The sequence below is a fragment of the Numenius arquata genome, chromosome 9 (genome assembly GCF_964106895.1).
Source record: "Numenius arquata chromosome 9, bNumArq3.hap1.1, whole genome shotgun sequence".
In the NCBI taxonomy this organism is placed as follows: Eukaryota; Metazoa; Chordata; class Aves; order Charadriiformes; family Scolopacidae; genus Numenius; species Numenius arquata.
This window is the reverse complement of record NC_133584.1, coordinates 40,480,783-40,499,633: the sequence shown is the minus strand read 5'-3', so window position 1 is coordinate 40,499,633 and position 18,851 is coordinate 40,480,783. Positions and strand designations below refer to the sequence as shown.

General features: G+C 41.8%; 1 protein-coding gene across 1 annotated transcript in view; it reads right to left on the bottom strand.

Moving 5' to 3' along the window:
* The window catches only part of ERICH1 (glutamate rich 1), a 69,646-nt gene extending 51,248 nt beyond the window's left edge, over positions 1-18,398 (bottom strand). Inside the window, exons 1-2 of the mRNA XM_074153602.1 lie at positions 18,320-18,398; positions 1,725-1,919 (exon numbers count right to left, since the gene is read on the bottom strand). Of these exons, the coding sequence (XP_074009703.1) occupies positions 1,725-1,919; positions 18,320-18,341 (217 nt within the window). The 5' untranslated portion in view covers positions 18,342-18,398. The remainder of the gene's footprint in view (positions 1-1,724; positions 1,920-18,319) is intronic.
* Between the last annotated feature and the right edge of the window lie 453 nt (positions 18,399-18,851).

The window sequence follows — 18,851 nt, the reverse complement described above, 5'->3', positions numbered from 1 at the left end:
AATACTCAATTTCTTATTGGCATGAAATAAAATTTTTCAGTAGGTTTTGTAGGACTGAAATAATCAGTTTCAAACTAGGAAGGAGTTTGAGAGGGATCCTTTTTGCGTAGAGACATTTTCCATCATCCATCTTAGGCTACTGCTACTTAAATGATCACCTCTTTCATAGTTACACCTATAATCTTTGTTCTACAAGGAAGAAGTTACTTAAAATAGTATATGATCAAAAAATTCAATCTATGCCTTTATGTTTTCACTTTTCCAAGGCCACACAGTTTATAGCTCCAAATCTGTCACTCAGTACGTACTTTCAGTGTCCAATGCCGTAAGATCACAACATGTAAATGACTATTCATGAAAGAGCTCCTCGAATTTAAATGAAATCACAACCAGAGAAGAACGGTTAAGTTATGTGTTCGTTTCATAAATAGGTAACTGATTTTTCTTCTTCCCCTATGAGTTTATCACTGTAGCCCTCTTCAAGGCTTTTTTTCTTTTTAAGTACACATTTGTAGAATATCAATTAAGGCAGAACTCTTTCTGTACTACCATAGCATTTGCTTGCCTCCAACAGAAAACAAGCTTAGTTAGTTTGCTGTTAATTTCAAGAACAGCCTTGTTGCTTTGCTGTGAAAATCCTAAATACCAAACTGTTCTTTTTGCTCCATGTTCCCTTTCCCATGAGCTATATTTCACTTGTATTAGGATTCTGGATCAAAAGCTTTTGTTTCACTAATGTGAAGAACACCGTATTAGTAACCAGGCATAAAAAAATCCAAGGAGGTATACAAAGTCAACTAAGTTCTCCTCTTCACTTCCCACTTCAGTGGGAGTTTGGGCCGGCCCTAATTTATAAGGAATGGTATAGAATCTCTACAAGTGAAGGCATTTTTGCTTAATAAATTACTCCATAGTCATGCTTATTTAGCATGACTTCATCATACAGCCAATAAATAGCCCACTACCTATTTCGAAAGGACAATTAGTTCCTAATGCCATCAAAAATTATTTTACAGAATAAGCTTGATGGTTTATCAGCCTTTTGAAAATGTGCTTCTTGTTACTGACTACACAACAGAGGTACTGGAAGTACCGATCTAGAAAAACAAAATGGTGAATCGGGTATCGAACAAATGGAACTGCAACATGTTGAGATTTCCAGACAATCTTCCATCACAGAAATGGGGTGCAATACAGGACAACAGCCACACACAGACTTTGCTTCAAAAGCAAATTCTACCACAGACACAGGTAAAAAAAGCCCTGTAGCCAACCTGTTACTAACCATCCTTGTTAGAGATTGCCTGGGGGCCTTTTTTTATTAAAAAAAAAAAAAAACAACACAAAAAATCATCGAACTCCAAACAAAAAAAAACTCTACTAGCACAGATTTCTAGCGCAATGTATGTTGATATGGACTTTTGGAAGTCACTGGCCCAAACCCCATTAAAATTTGACCCAATTAGATCAAGTTCTCGAGCACACTGTTCAGTTTTCAGCTCCTCCAAGGATGGAGATACCAGAAGTCTTTCTGGGCAGCCCATTCCCAATGTTTGATCATCTCCAAGGTGGAATTCGCTTCCCCATCTATCCCCACCACTAGCGCTTGTATTCAAATTTGTCTGCTGGTATCAAGAGAAGAAAAAGCTAGATACTATACTGTTCTCAAGTAAAGTAACTATATTTAAAAGCACACTATCAGAAAAAGGACTATGCAGTCTCACCTTTAGATGATTCGCAGGGTGTATCAGTTGATGTGCTGGCATCTGATGATGATGTCTGAACATTATCCAAATTCTTTTCTTTGGATTTTGAGCCCAGATTTCTGAGAACTGCTTCCTCTTCTCTACTCGAAGTATCCGCAGGAGAAGATGATGAAGTTTCAGCATAGAGTCGTTTCAGTACTTTCCTTATGAACACTGTGGGGTAGAAAAACTTTTTCAACAGAAAGAAACGCAATGTTTTAAAGGTATTTCAAGACTTTGAAAAAACAACACCTAATTGATATAAGATAATTTCCCTCACATTCCATACAAATCTGTCTTCAGTAGTCCCCATCTCTCACAGGTAAAGCTGAAAAAAATACATTGAAGTCCTAAACTTGAGTCAGATAAACAGCTTTAAAACCCCAGAGTTAACTAGCAAGGTTACATTTAAAGTCTTCTATTTGACTACATTTTGGCAATAAATTAATACAATACGTTTACAGACTAAATATATGTAAATTTAAAAAATTTCTTTAAAAACAAGTATCTTCCTACACAAGCGTTACAAGGGTGCTCAAAATGCAGGTCTCTTCTGGCACGGTGGCATTGCCATTGAATCACTCATTAAAATCAGTAAGCTACAACTATTTAATCAGATAGAAAAAAAACTAGAAGCAGACAGCAGCAGAAACACATGGTAACCCAATTATTTCTACAGAATTAGCAGTATTCTTATACGCCTCTTCCTCTTATGGGCCCCTTTCTGACGACACTGGCAATCTGCTACTAGTTACTCAAATGCAACCATCATTTGATTAAAGAAAAGTAATATATGCAAATAATCTACTCAACAAAACTACCATCTTTATATGGATGCATGCATATTTCAATCACTTTAAATTACATATTATATAAAAATATAAAGTAATACTAAGAAATTTTTTATCTGCAAAATTTTGCAGATAAATTGCAAGAAATTTTTTATTGCAAAACAACATTCCCAGTTTCATAAATTCTACAGAGTCAAGCAGATATTGTGGGATGGGAGGATGAGGGAACAGAAAGATTTGGAGAAAAACTGTTATCTAAACTCCAATTTTAAATTTAATATACAGTGTAGAGACACTATAAAAGCAACATGATGAAGATTCTTAACAAAATAATTCTGCCATGAGTAAAGGACTTGCATCGCTATAAGAAGAACAGCTCGTGCTGCAACTTAACAGAAGAACATACTACTGTCACATAACTCTTCAATAAATTACTTTCCTTGACCACTGAAAAAAAAAAAAAATCACCTTCATCAAGCTGGAAATCCTTGACCCACCAGTCCTTGACAGACAAACTTTATTTCCGTATGTACTGGCAATATGCTTCAATTGTTGTGCAAATGACTAACTATGGGGGAAAATGTCTTGTTAGACTATTTTTGAGCTCTTAGTTTATACATGATCACTATACTCTTTGCTTGTGCCCAATCTCTTGAATAATCGGTGACCTTATGAAAGGCCTATGACAAGATGTAAGCCTGAAGAGATACTTTTGCAGAAAACTTTGCTTATGAAGCCCAAATTTTAGTTTTTCTATGCTTATCCATCACTCAGTGACATGAGAAAAACTGTGATGAGATGCCAGCAATGTCCCCATCAAGTAAGCACAATCCATTTTGCAAGTTATGGGTTAAGACAACCACTCCCAGATATCAACAAGTGACTGTGTATTTTTTATAAGGTTCCCTTGCCAGGATATTCTACAGCTAGGACGACAAAATCCGGAATTGCTCTCAGAGGACAGCTAGAGAAAGTAGCCAGAAATAAGCAGTGTAATAAGACAAAGTTAACTGCCCTTTGCAGATCTCCGACTCTAAAGCAAGTTATCTAAGAGGTTTATCCTGGAACCTTTCCCTGAGTATTGCTCCTAACACTGCAGCATTTTAATGAACTCTGGTAGAGCCGTTACTAAATGTCACGGTTTAACCCTGGTTGGCAGCGAAGCCCCACACAGCTGCTCACACTCTCCTCCAGGTAGGATGGGAAAGAGAATCAGAACGGTAAAAGTCAGAAAACTTGTGGGTTGAGATAAAGACAGTCTAACAGGTAAAGCAGAAGCTGCATGTGCAAACAAAGCAAAACAAGGAATTTGAACAAGGCCAGGTATTCAGCCACCTTCAGGACAGCAGGGCTCCGTCACACGTAACGGTGTCTTGGGAAGACAAACGCCATCACTCTTAAGGTCCACTTCCTCCTCCTTCCCCCAGCTTTATATACTGAGCACTACATCATTGGCATGGAATATCCCCTTGCCCAGTTGGGGTCAGCTGTCCCAGCTGTGTCCCCTCCCAGTTCCTTGTCCATCCCCAGCCAACTCACTGGAGGGGTGGCGTGAGAAACATGGAAGGCCTTGGTGCTGTGCAAGCTCTGCTCAGCACTAACCACAATGCCCCTGTACTATCAACACTGTTTTCACCACAAATCCAAAAAAACATAGCACCACAGGAGCTGTTATGAATTACTCTAGCACAGCCAAAACCAGTAAACAAAACTAACATTCAAGCAGTTGTATTGAGGAAGCTGTTCTTCCAAAGCAAACGATCATCAAGATACTGATGAAGCTGCACATGCAAATACATTTTCTCCAGATGCTATGAGGAGGTTGGCTCTCCTCAGCACTACAGTGGATTTTATGCTCGCTACCTTGAAATCTGATTTTTCTAGTCATCTGTTCAGTTACCCCCACAAAAATATTACTTCACTCTTACTTTCCTTTTTAAAATACAGGGACTATACTCACATGACCATTAGCATTGCTTCAGAAAACAATACGAGACCAGTTTTGATACATTCATTCCTTCTCATTCACATGGGGCTCTCCCCATCTCTAATACTTCCACTTGAGAAAGCAAACTGGAACAATGCCTGCCTTTGGAGGGTGTGAACACTGAGGAAAGGATTCTCTCACAAAAACCTCTCTTGCTCAGAAAAACGTATCGAGATCATCAGCAGCAATAGATCTAATTAAGCAATGTTGTTGTTTAGCTGCCAACACCAAAGCAGTATGCAATCCTATGGGCTGATTTTTTCAGCAGGCACAGGAACGAGCAGCCGGGAGCAGAACGGGGGGAGTTCTTTATTGCTTGAGAAGGTTTCACATCTGTATCAGTGTGTCTCAGCACTCCAAAGGCACCTCTCCAGAAGACCAGCAAGTCCCAATAACCACAATAGAACGGAGACAAGCAGCAGTGACACCTAGGCATGACTAGGTCCCTGTTTGGAACTAGATGCATTTCAAGCCTTCTGAAGACAGCAGGAAGCAATGTATCCCAGCAGTACACCTTCCTCAGGACAAGGAAGAAGGTGGTATCACTAGAGAACAGCCGAAAAAACTGACTGATTTAGTCTGAACTATTTGGAACCCTAGGTATATTCTAGCCTGAAAAAAAAACCCAACCAAAAAAACCTCCAAACAACACACCCACCCCCCCCGCCTGCAGCCCCAAACTTTTTGAACAAATTTGTCCTGCATACCAACGAACACGGAAAGTAGGCTCTAAGGAATATCTATCCTGCCATACTCAGCAGCTTTACATGCTCCAAAGAAGCACTCTGCTTTGCAGTAACAGTCTCAGAGCTGAGCTACCAAAACATTTTTCAGATGACAGAGGATGCTCTCTCCTCAGGGTTTTATTGCTGCAATTACTTAAAAAAAAGATATCCTGTGATATCCATGAGCATTGGCTTAACCACAGGAGGTTGGTCGTGCCTGGTGCTACAGAGCAGCTTTTCTCCCTGATTCAAAACTCTCCTTAGCCTGATGTCTTTGGCAGTATGCAGCATCAGAAATCAGTCCATCTGGTAAGAACTGCTCAAACCCTTAAAATAACTACCTCTTAACAGGAGATTAGCAATAAAGAAAAATTAAGAAAAAATATCCATATACCACAGACATAACTAACCTATCGGAGTTCCAGAATGGAATAAGACTTGCTCTCACCAAAACCGTAGCATAGCCAATTACCTATGGTTATTTGTTGCTGTTGTTTTCCAGTGAACAGAACTGATGGAGGATCTGTACAAATTCATGTTCTCTTTCAACAGACCAATCTGGGAACACTTTTCCACTTTTCATAGCAGACTGATGTCTCAAAACAAGCATATACAATTTTGAAATGTGTTTTTAAGAAGACCCCAAGAAAATACGAGGGAGAGCACAGAAAGATGAGGGATACACTATTTGGAGCCAGAACCAATGAAAATTCCCACATTTACATCCCGCATTAATGCGCATGGTACAAGGGAATGAATTTAATATATTCCACTGGGTATGTTTTTGAGGACATTCTTGAAAATTGTATTCACATATTACAAAACCTGGTGTTCCAGTCTGGAAGAGAAAGAATAGTTTGAGGGGAATTATCTCTGGAACAGAGCCTGTAATCGAACAGGAAAGAAATGTGAACAGCAATAAGAAGCCAATTACAAGGCAAAAAAGGGAAGTCTTGTTGCACAGCCTGCTGCAAATATCTCTCTCCTCTTAGAACAAAGCAGTCTCCAGAACTAACAGATGAGAAACTGGAAGTGAGAGAGGAAAGCAGATAAGCTAAGAGGTTTAGGGGCCAGGAATGGCAGAGATGTGGATGCAGCTGAAAGCAACACAGAATGCTTGTTAGCACTAGTGCTGCATTGCTTTCAACTGTCCTTACCTCCTTACAAAATCTGGGACAGCAGACAGTAATTCAAAAAGTTTTATGGGGTGTAGATCAGGCAAGAATTAATGAAAGGAAGACTTCAGTTCACCCAGTCCATGGTAAATCTTTAAAAACTACCACAGTAGCTTATCATGGCTCTATTTCTCTGAGGTATAATTGATAGCTCATTACTCACAATCTATTGAAGACTAAAGACGCTTTCCAAGTTCTGTAGTGAATATATTCTGCAACGTGAAGAAGAATTTCCCCATAGCTATATGTTACTGAAGGAAAACATGGCTCTGAACACGTGGTCACACAGTGACAACTGGAGGAAGCTCTAAGCCTCTAGGTTGGATGAGCATGGCCCAGGGACCAGGGTATTTTGCAGTTCTGTGTTATCACAGCAGACTTAGTTGCCATTTTAGTTCTGAGTAGCGTGTGAAAAGATTTTTCCATTGTTGATGTCTCCAGAGTCCAAACAGAAGCACAAATAGAACTGTGAAGAAGTGCTTGCCGCACTTTGTGTGTTCTTTCACCTCCAGGAATCTGCCAGGACTTTAATACTACAATGGATAGATTCAAAATGCTGAGAGATGTATAGTGTTGAAAACAAGACACTGAAGGTGAAAGAAGCATTAGACTTTTTATAGTCATCAATTAAAGAAGATTTTGTGTTCTGAATCTACCTGGATTTGCCAGACATCAGACTGCGTGTGCAAATATATGGTGGCAGGGGCAAGAGTCGTGCATGCCACACCAGTTTTGTGGAATAGACTGAACACAGTTCAAGATTATTCAAAGGAAACTTCACAGTGTTAGAGACAGGCATACGGCCCAAAGGAGGTACTGCACAGTAATAGTAACAGAAGTACTTGGCCCACATCCTAAAGGTTTAAAGACAGTCTTCGCTCTTCTGCTGTAGGGGAAGCCCAGGCTACACTGACACTGTCTCTGTTAACAAGGTTATAAAGATTAAAGAGAGAAATTAAACCTTACAGACTTCCTCTCCCCCAACCAGAGGGGTGAGAGGGCTCCACATTTAGGGGGACAAGCAAACATTCCTAAGTGGAGACTACTAAACTGGAGGTGACCGCAGATGAAAACCTGTGTCATTAGTCAATCGTGAGAGAGACTGAGCCACTACTGTGATGGAGCTCATGTACAACGACAATGTGATCCAAGACCCTATCAAGTATTTTTTTAATCTGAGACAGGAAAACGAACTACATGTATATCTGAATCTGGAAAGATCTCACTAAAAGCATTGTACAGCCTTAAGTCTGCTGTCTACAAACCAGCTGAACTCAAACATGAGCAGACACAGAGTTTTTACAATAACTGACAAGACATACAAGAACAAGGAGAGCTTGGGCTGCTTAGCATAAACAAACAAATGCCAAAAGAATTTTAAGCAAGTAGTGAGAAGCATTATGTAGCTCAAGGATAAGATTGCATTAGATCATGCCACAAAAATATTAGAGACTAATGATGAATGAGAATTGCCAATCTCAACATGCTGGTCAGCACCTAGAAGCATCGCAACATTCTTTTAATAAACTAGCAGGACAAAAATAAACCTATGTAGTTAGTCTCTTACACTAAGCTCTAACTTCTATAATCACTACAGGGCTGACTGCAAACAAAGGTCTAGAACCAAGTGAACTGAAGACTGCTTTTAATACTATATTCTTCATAGATCATTCCAGGGTTCCTTACATTTGGTTACTGTTATGTACACAAACTAAGGCAGAGATCAGATTTATGTGATCACTCTAGATCCTTTTATTTGTTAAAAGGAAGTAGACAAAAATTTATCTTTGTTACTACAAAGGTCACCAGGGAAAGAGGAGTTTTCCTAACATTACGCTGGAAAACTTTTCCTTACATAATGGTGGATCAACTACACAAAACAAATTTTGGATTCATTACATGGATGATAGATTTAGACCGCTGTATGATAAATTTAGACTAACAAAAGGGGAAGAACAGGTCTCTGAAGTTAAAGCTGGCAAAAAGGAGTCCTCACATACCAAAAAAATACAGAGAAGTTGATTCTCAATAGCTACCCTAATTGTGTACAAGACAGAAATTCATAACGAAAGAATAAATTACCAGTTGCACCCACTGCACGGCTGTTGCTCTTTTAAAGAGGTAAAAACCACATAACATCCTAGTGCAGAAACCAAGATGCTAAACTTTGCTTACTACCTTCAGCAGTACCTAAGGCATAGTCACATTTAAGGGGAGTACAAAAAAAATGCATATATACAACTCATTTACAGCATTAGGACGAGACTTTGCTCAGCTTCTTCACAGAAATCCCACTGACACCAAGTTTTCCACTTAAAGAAAAGGAGGTGTAATTTCGCTTAAAGTAGTGGCAAATAAAACAGTTTAAAAAGCCAGCAGTGGAAGAAGTTAATCTGTAGGGCCACTGCACTTTCATTCAAAATATAATTATATTTAAAACACATGAACTTTTCTCACAGCATTATTAAGAGCCTATGCCATTTTACAGTGAAGCTTGTGGCTTCTGTGTGCTTCTGTAGCTTCTATAAACACTGTGGTCTTGTGTCTGAAATGCAGAGAGCTGTAAACACAAGATGAAGAGAGCAATTGCTGTATTTCTGCAGTTAGAATAGAATGCTTCAGTTGGAAGGGACAGACAATGATCATCTAGTCTGACTGCCTGCAAGTTTTCAGTATAAAACTTCAATTCTAATAGACCTGCAAATGTGAAAAGCTTACATACTCCAGTCTTGTCTTAGGAGTAAGTTTTCTATTTAGATTTCAAAAGTGAAACAAATTCACTTTCCAGCTGAAAACATGCAACACTATCAAAATACCCAGCCTGTAATTGAAAGCACTGAATGTTCCTGCTACGCAATGAGCTGAAGCAACACCAGAAGACGTATCTTTCCAGGAATTCCTAAGTGACGAAAAGGAGCCAGCATTTTCAGAAATGAGAACAAGTTGCAATAGGTACCGAACTAGCTCCATAACTAATTCTTGACAACTTGTGTGGAAATAGTGAAGTACGAATACGTAAGAAAGCTGAAAAAGCACCAGGTCTCTGCTTTGTTTATATTATGTCAAACTGTAAAGTATAATTCCAAGAAATAGAGTGCAGAACACATGCTGGTTAGTGATACAAATCGCAAACATCCAGGATCTTTCTGCCACAATTTTGTGAGAAGAGTAAAAGGCCTCCTTCAAATAAATGCATTGTTTGGCATCTATGTATTAAACAGACACCACTAAGTTTCTTAGGTACACAAGCAGACTAGCCACAAATACACCTGTGCCAACACCGGAATAGCACTGCGGATTTATAAAGGCTCTCCTGGTATCAACAGCATGACTTAAAACTCAAAGACTGTAACAAAAGCATGCTGAATAACTAAACAAATAAAGCTCTGCACAACATCAGAAATGTTTCTGTCCAGCTGAGTGTAGGAAGCAACAGTTTCCTCAAAAATATTTATGTGGAGAATGTTTGCCACATACTTTTGGCTACTTGCCATACATACTGTAAGCACCCCCACCATGCGTCTCAATTGGTTGCCTTCTGCCTACTCAAACGCAACTTGGGCAAAAAGAATAAAATAAGTGGCATCAAGAGCACTGAACACATTAGGATTCTGTGAAGCTTGCAAGTTGCCCTGCTTGGTCTCTCTCTCTCCTACCAACAGGAGAGTTTTCCAAAAAGGGAAGAGTCAGGATTTTTTTCTGAAACCATCCCATGTGTAAGATGTGTTAACATGCTATTTCTGCTAAAGCAGAAGAAAAGATAGTACAGCAGAACAGAAGAGGACGGAAAGAGCAGACAAAATGATAACCCACATGCAGAACATATGGACAAGGCTTCATTAAAATGTTCAGTTCATCTCTGTTAGTGCAGAATTACTGTCCGATATTCAAAAAGATTTAAATCATTGAAGTCTCTTTTATTGTGCAAATATCACATCTCCTACGAAGGCCATGACAGGACAGTTACTTTACAGAATGGTCCTAAAAATCACAGTACTGTTAAGGTTGGAAGGGACCTCCGGACATCATCCAGTCTAATCCTAATGCTCAGAGTAGGGCTCCTGCAGCCAAAATCCCACAAGCAAAACAAAAAGGGCACAGCTGAAAGCTCAAAGACCCCAGAACCATTGCTAGAAATGGAAGCAACCAGAGACTTGAATTAAATCAAGACACACACAGACACACGTTCTATCCCCGAGAGCAATGAGTAGCTATTTAAACATTAACTTCAAAAAAATCTGAGTAGAGATCACTTCGCTGCAGAGAAGATTTCCAGACCTAGGATAACAGTTCAGCAACCACCAACCAGATTAAAATCAAAGAGTAAAGGGAGGAATTAACTAGACCAAAACATTCCACGGCAGCGGAACAAGGTATCATTTTCCCCACTCCCTCTCATTTATACATGACTTTCCCATTTCCAAAAATGTATAAGCTGCACAGAGATACGAGGAAAAGAAGAAGAATGCAGTGACATGCAATTACATCCTGTACAGCCTGATGGTTCAGATCATGATAAGGGTGTATGCTATATTTAAGAAGGGATGCTCTTGTTCAAGTCAGGAAGAAGAAAATACTGCATCCAGTTCTGGGCTCCCCAATTCAAGAGGGATAGGGAACTACTGGAAAGAGTCCAGCGAAGGGCAACAAGGATGATTCAAGGATTGGAGCATCTCCTTTATGAAGAAAGGCTGAGAGAGGTGGGACTCTTTAGCCTGGAGAAGAGAAGGCTGAGGGGAGACCTTATCAATGCTTATAAGTATCTGAAGGGTGGTTTGAAGGAGGAGGGAGCCAGACTCTTTTCAGTGGTTGCCAGTGAGAGGACGAGGGGCAACGGGCACAAGCTGGAACACAGGAGGTTCCACTCAAATATGAAAAGAAACTTCTTTACGGTGAGGGTGACAGAGCCCTGGAACAGGCTGCCCAGGGAGGTTGTGGAGTCCCCTTCTTTGGAGATTTTCAAGACCCACCTGGATGCAGTCCTGAGTAACATGCTCTGGGCAATCCTGCTTCAGCAGGGGAGTTGGACTAGATGATCTTTATGGTCCCTTCCAACTCTAAAAAATTCAGTGAAATTCAGTGAATTCAGTGAAATTCAGTGAAAAGGAAAAATGTAATTTCCTTGCAGCTTTTCCAAGAGTGACATATTTCCATTTCACCACAGACAGAGCATGTACAAACCAAAGCAAAGCATGGTCAAGGGAATAACAAAATTGATCTTTCCAAAGGGGAAAAAAGAAATGCGAAGTATGCAGAATTCCATCTGCAGTCAAAGTACAGTTTTACATATATAGGAATGGGAACCCTCCAATTTTACAGTATTTTGCTTTGTGTTCACAGTCTGCAAGCAGTCCTCATCCTGCAGGTAAAGTTATGGTAAAAGGCTGTTATGAGTAGCTAAGGGACAAAGCAGGATAAAAGTAAGGATTGAAAGATCCACTGCTGAAAATTCAGGCTGAAGCTCACTATCTCTTGAAAGATGCACTTGCAGATAAACACAGAAGCCAACATCTTACAAGATCTCGTGTTTGGTCAAAGAGGATGTCGTTCTGCAACTCACCTACAACCTCTTCAGTTTTCCTACTTCAGGCTTAACCGCATCTATCTATAAATGTATAGTCCTTGTTTCTGAACAGCAATGTTATTCTCAGAAATTCTTTCTTGAAGAAGACAGCAAGTAATTTTTCAGCTCCAGATTTCAGGGTGGAATTCACTTGCACCTTAGGGCTATTTGTCTGAATGACTGGAAGAAGTAATTTTATACACTTACCAACACTGAGACAGAAAACGTGTGTCTGAATTCTTTTAATATATTTCAAAAGACTCAGGAGGCCCTTCCAAAGTGGAGGAACTAAATAGTTCACATTCATTTTTTTCCAGTGCTTAATCACCTTTGGCATAAAAACCACCCATACCAAGTTTGTCACTCACATTTAAAAAGCTCGAGTTGTTTGGCCTCAGTCCTTTTTCTGCCTCTCCTTACTCTATTAAGGAATCCTATATTACATAGCAACTTGTTTCCTATGAAGATCTCCCTACAGGTTAGAAACCTTGATTCTGAACAAATCTTTTGGTGTGGAAGCCACCATCTCTCAGCCTCATATACCATACTTTCAGCCACCATCTCTCAGCCTCATATACCATACTTTCAACTATCTGCCTTTGCAAAGAAAGTACTTTTTTGAACAAAGGCTGTTTGCCCCATTTCCCCCTGAGCTATCATCATCTGGGTCCGCAGATGTCAAGGAGGGCTCCTTGGCTGTTTTGGGAGGTTTTTTTTTTTTGGTTGTTTATTGTTTTTCATAAAAAAACTACAAAACTCTGGAATTAAAACTGAGTAGGAACACCATGGGAAATGTTGATGTCACAAACTGATTATTTTTATCTTGATTAGCTCCTTACACAATCTTTTAGTCTACTAGTTTCAAAATGACAGCTTAAAGGGAAAAAATTGGACAGTTTTTGACAGAATGTCTATGCATAAGGTGAGAACGGTCCTCCTTCCCAGTTTTATAATTGATGTCATTGAGATTCCAGATAACATAGGTCGTTTTAACTGCTAAAGCTATTATTACATATTTAGCAGGGAAAAGGAGAACCAACATGTACTGTTTGAGAATCAAACAACAGAAGGATTCAATTGTATTCAAGGTCACATGAATTCTGTGCTTGAACTACTAGATATCAGCTGTCTGCATCTCAGCACAGTTGTTCACCAAAACGTCATGGGTAGCTGCACAAGCAGCTCAGATGCTGCTGTTTTAGATCCAGTGTGTAATACTAACTTCATGATGTTGAGGTTTGTCTCAAGACCTCTGACATTATTCCCACTGAAACAGCATCTATTAGCGTTCTCTGTCCCATTAGACATTAAAACCAGATGCTAAATGCCTATGTTTTACTCCTGCCTTATTCTTTATTACATTTCAAGAACCGTACAGCATAAAAAACCCTCCATCTTGTGCTCTAATACAGCAGTCCATAAAACGTGACTCCATTTATCTTTTCACTTAGCACTAATTTTTTACAATATATAGAAAACCATTTTGTTATCTGAAACTCAGCAATATACCATTATCCTATCTTTGAGGCAACTTTTGAACAAAAGCAACTTATTTAAGTATGTAGCAATGTCAGTAGGGTAGAAAGGAAAGGAAAAAAATATAGTGATTACATACCCCACATTTATGTATTCACCTAAATTAAGGAGTGAGTCACAATGGGAGAGTGATTCAGCACTCAAAGTTTGACCTGTGTGCATCCAGGCCAGCACAGTTCATAGCAATTGCAGATACAAACCAGTAAATTATTCACTAGGAAAAGCAGACATTAGTTTTCTCTTCTTGACTTAGACGAAACTGATTCAGCTTCACCAAGCACGATCTCTGTGTCACGCTGCAGTTTCAAATCAGTAAGAGGGGTGTTACATCTGTCAGCAAATTCTGCATGACTGTGTAGTTCAATAAGAATCTAATAGATCGTGCCATCCTGTCTCAACAAAGGCTTTAGAGATCTCTCAGTAGGCCACCTTAATTGCAGCCACAAGCTCCTAGACATCTAATAAACTTGACTTGACATGACACAGATGATAAGCTACATAACCAACACAATGAGACCATCAGGATTTTGTTCCAGCTGTTCATAAGATCCCCGTCTGCCTTGTAGTGAAACCTTGTAAGATGTGTACTCCTACTACAGTCCTGGGAAAGCAGAGTGCCTTCATCATTATTTCAATTAGTGCATGCTATCCATTTTTTTAGGCATCTTTTGCAATACTTAACAACACATTTCTCATACTGCACCACTATCTTGATCTTACCTGGCACAATCAAACAGATATCTCCAGATATTTTGAGTGACATCTCAACCACCTTTACTGAAAAAGCTCACCTTGCTGAATATTATTATTAAATAATAATATTATTAATAATTATTAAATAATAATAATGGCTACTCAAAGTTGGGCCAACTGTAAACCATAGCTGTAAGAGACCTTTTTTTCCCCGTGTGTCATCGTCGTTCCCCCCCCCCCTTCTGAGACAGATTTTGGGAGGAGGTGCACAAGGAGCTGCGAGGGGACACAGCTGGGACAGCTGACCCAAGGGATATCCCACACCATATGATGTTGTGTTCAGCAATATAAAGCTGGGGGAAGAAGGAAGAGGGGTGACGTTCAGAGCAACAGCAATTGTCTGCCCAAGTCACAGTTACAGATGATGGAGGCCTGCTGTCCTGGAGAAGGCTGAACAGCTGCCTATAATGGGAAGCAGTGAATGAACTCCTTATTTTGCTTTGCTTGAGTATGTGGCTTTTGCTTTAGTTATTAAACTGTTTTTACCTCAACTCATGAGTTTTCTCACTTTTACTGTTCCAATTCTCTGTCCCATCTAACCAGGGGCGAATAAGCGAGTGGCCACGTGGTGCTTAGTTGCTGGCTGGGGTTAAACCACAACAGAATCTTAATTTTTTAAGGATTGCTCCAAGATAGCCCATAGATTTCAGAAATCTACCGCTAAGAATCTCAAAACTAGTGTTGAGTGAAAGGCATCACACACTGATTGTTTAAAGAGGTAAAATAATCCCAAACCAAGATACCAAAATGGCACACATCACCTCCTTCTGCACTTACCACTTTTACTAAATTACACAAGTACATAAAGGTATTCCAAAAAATATCCTAATATGTTTAAATAAAAGTCATAACTACTTCTCGTGGACCATCCCATCTCACTGCCAAGTAAAGAAGTGCTCCACAGTATAATTTCTAAAAAGAAATCAACTCAAACCCAACTCCTCCCCCCCAAAAAACCCCACCCACACAAAACACAAAACCCTGAAGACCACATTAGGTGAGGCTCTACATATTCAGCTATCTGCGAGCATGAGGTACCCTTGCAGATTTTCTAAATACAAAGCCATTGGATCTATCACTTCTGCCTCTTCTTTCATTACCACGCTGGCCTTTCTCCTTGGCTAGATTTCTCATCCAGGCACAAGGTTGAAGTCAGCGACAAAAAAGGCCTAAGACTTGCCCCTCCTCCCCCCAAAGGTTTTAATGGCAGAGCTATTACACTTACTCTAGTGCAACTTCTACATTTAACGACAAAAAACCCCCAAAATTGTGATTTATTCAACTACAATCCAAATAAAATTTACATATTGGTAAGCTGTCACTGAAAACAACATGCATTGTTAATTTCTTGGGTTGGGGGGAGAGCAAGATACATCTCCCAGAGCAAAAGAAAATAATGTCAGGCGTAAAACTCCATTTCCAATTAATATTTCCCTTACTGATAAACATATATTGATGAATGAAAAGTGACTCAGCCTAAAAAATGGGTTTTATCCATTTTTTCCCCCAGAAAAAACCTCAAAGTGTTTTCCAAAAATTACATTGTTTAAAAAACAATAATAACACACCAAGATCTGTAAGAACCAAGGGTGTTCTTAAAGAAAAAAACATTGCTGTGTTTTCATGCAAGAATTAGGATGCTTAATATCTCATATATCCATTTAAAAAACCCCAACAAACCCCTAAACCTAAGGAACTGCAAACTCATTTCAACCCTTACTATATGTATGAACTTCCTGCGTCCCAAGCCCAAGTCATCTGACTCATCACAAAGAGATGAAAATAGCAATCTTCAGTACAGCACTCCTACTGCTTAAAACCTTTGTTACTGTTGTTACTGATGACTATCAGGTGGCTGCATTTGATTTTCAGTTTAATGTCTCAAATAAGTAGGCTCCTGTAGTACCACGAGAACATCCTTTGTACAGCACACTAACTTTTGTATCAATTTTTATTAGCAGGTGAGGTCAGTAACATACACTACACCTACACTAATATCGTAATCCTACCCTTTAGCAGATGGAACTCCACTCTATAACCCTACAATACAATATTATTAACTCGGGGCTGCACAAACTTTCAGGAATGTTGACTACAGCTTTAAAGATGCAATTGATGACGTTTAATGGCTATGAATTACGAATCCAGCTGTCCTAGAGAGGATAGTCATCCTGTCAGTAATCCATACAACAACAACTGCTACTACCTCTAGCCCTGTTACAAATCACTGGTACACAAGCAACTCAGAAGATCCACAAAACTCAAAATACTTTGCACTTTCTCAGTTACACCTGTCCAACCCTTTCCTGGCAAAGTGAAGTGCATTCCACTTACCTGCACTCCTGGCTTACTGTCTTTCAGCTATTTAGATTCTCTTCATTGACAATTAGACCCATGGCCTACAAGCTGTTCACTGTCACATTTATTCTGCACTATGGCCCACTTAAATAAAAAAAATAAAAAGCTTCAGTGAAATGCAGATAAAATGTCTATCTTCAAACTACTTCTATACACAGGAGCAAAAACAACCTTAAAGAGAAGCATCTAAATCTTCTTTTTTCAGCTCTTTTCTGAGATGCCCGTCTTTTTAAAAAATGTGCAGTTTTACACAGTAGAAAGTCAACAGTTTCCATACATGTTATTGGCTGCAGAGGCTGATCAGATGAGGCTGCAAACTCTTCCAATTTTGTTATTTCATCCCAGGTGGCCAGGTAGCATCCCATGGTCCTTTTATTCCTCACTGCATTTTCTTCCCAATCTTAAGTCATCACTCCTTAGAGTGGCTGAAAAACACCTAAAGTGATTTCTAACTTTACACAGCAAAGACAGTCACTCAGCACGATCATTTTAGCTTCAGCTTTCTTTTCCACCCTACAGAAACAAATGGTTCTTTATTTGACCTTTGGTTTTAAACAATTTGAGTGCTTCGGAATTTGTTTCCCGCACTCTCAGCTCTAGAGTCACACGTTTATTTACAAGGGAATGAACTCGCTCTTCCCAACTCTCTAACTTTCTCCCAGAAGACAACAATCTGTAGTTCTCTGCCTTTCCTTAAAGGAAGTAACCCTAGAAATAAAACAGTTACTCCATCAGCCTCCTCCATTTCTCGCAATGAAGTTGCATCTAAAACACAGAGAATACCACTCTGTTTTTACTCTTCCTTCAAGTACTACCACTAGCTGCAGTCAGCCAGCAAACAGCTTGAACAACAGCCCCTCGCCCTTCACTCTCAGGATGTTACCCTCGCAGGCAGGATGCGAGTTCCAGGACGCTGGAGCTGTTTGAAAACTCAGGAGCCAGCCACAAAGTCACTACGGCGGGGCAAGGATTCATCTCTCTCACAGCTCAGCCCTACGCAACCCCCCTTAAGGACGAGGTACCACTTAAGGCACGCCTATATTTTTATTATTGCTTTCCGCCTGCGCAAGGCCACGTCTTATAAAGCATAAAGGCAAACCAAACGGACTAAGTTATGCTCGGACAGGGGAAGGCTCTTCTTTTTCCCTTTGCAAGCATGGCACCGCCGTTATTTCACACCCGTGCTGACCTACTCCAGAGGAGCCCAGCTGCCTGCCCGCCAACAGCCAGCGCACCGGCAGCGCTCGGCTGACAACACCCCGGGGTTAAAGCAGCACTCCGATTCACACACACCCTCAGAGAGACCCCCCAGTCAGGAACACACCGCAGCAACTCCCTCCCCCCGGCGCCCCCCGGGCCGGCGGGACACAGGGCAGGAGCTCCGAGACGGGCTCGGACGGCGAGGCCGCTCCTCGCCTCACCCACCGCGCCCGCCCGCCCCTCCCGCGGGCAGCCGCCCGCCCCCGGCTTCCCGCCGCTCTCACCCGCGGGGAAGGGACACGCGAGTCCGGCGGCGGGGCCGTGAGGAACGGCGGCAGCAGGGTACGACCGGACGGAAACGCGCCTCAGCGGAGGGCGGCCGCGCCCCGCCGGCTCCCTCGGTCCCCACCCCCAAGCAGTGGGCACGGCAGCAGAGACACCCCCGCTCGACGTCCCCTCGCCCGGCCCGGCCTTGCCTTGCCTCACCTTCCCTCCTGCTCAGGGCCATGGCCACAGGCGCACGGGCAGCCCCGCTCACCCGCCAGCTCCGCGCTCGCCCTCCTTCCTGCTCGCCGCCGCGCCTGTCCGTCACGGCACTGGAGGCGCGCCATTGGCGGAGGCGACGGCGGGGGCGTGCCCATCGTCCCGCCCCGCCCGGCGCCCTCAGCCTCCGGCAGGGGGCGCGCGGCTGCGCGAGAGCCGGCGGGCGCCGTCGCCGCCGCCGTCGCGCGCACGGGAGCGAGGGCGGGGGTGCGCGCGGGGAGGGGGGGGGGCCGGGCGGCGGCGGGACCCGGCGGGGTGAGCGGCGGCGGCGGCGGCGGCGGCGGCGGCGGGGGGATGCTGGGCGCCATCCTCTGCTCCCGCTGCCGCTGCCGGCCGGGCGTCTCCTGCACCTGACCGGCAGCCCCGCGCGCAGCCCGCGCCCGCCGCGTCAATAATGCACTAGAATGTCAGCGCTGAAAAAGGTAACGGCGGGAAGGAGACGGGAGGGGGGACGCCGTCGGGGCGGCGGGAGCGC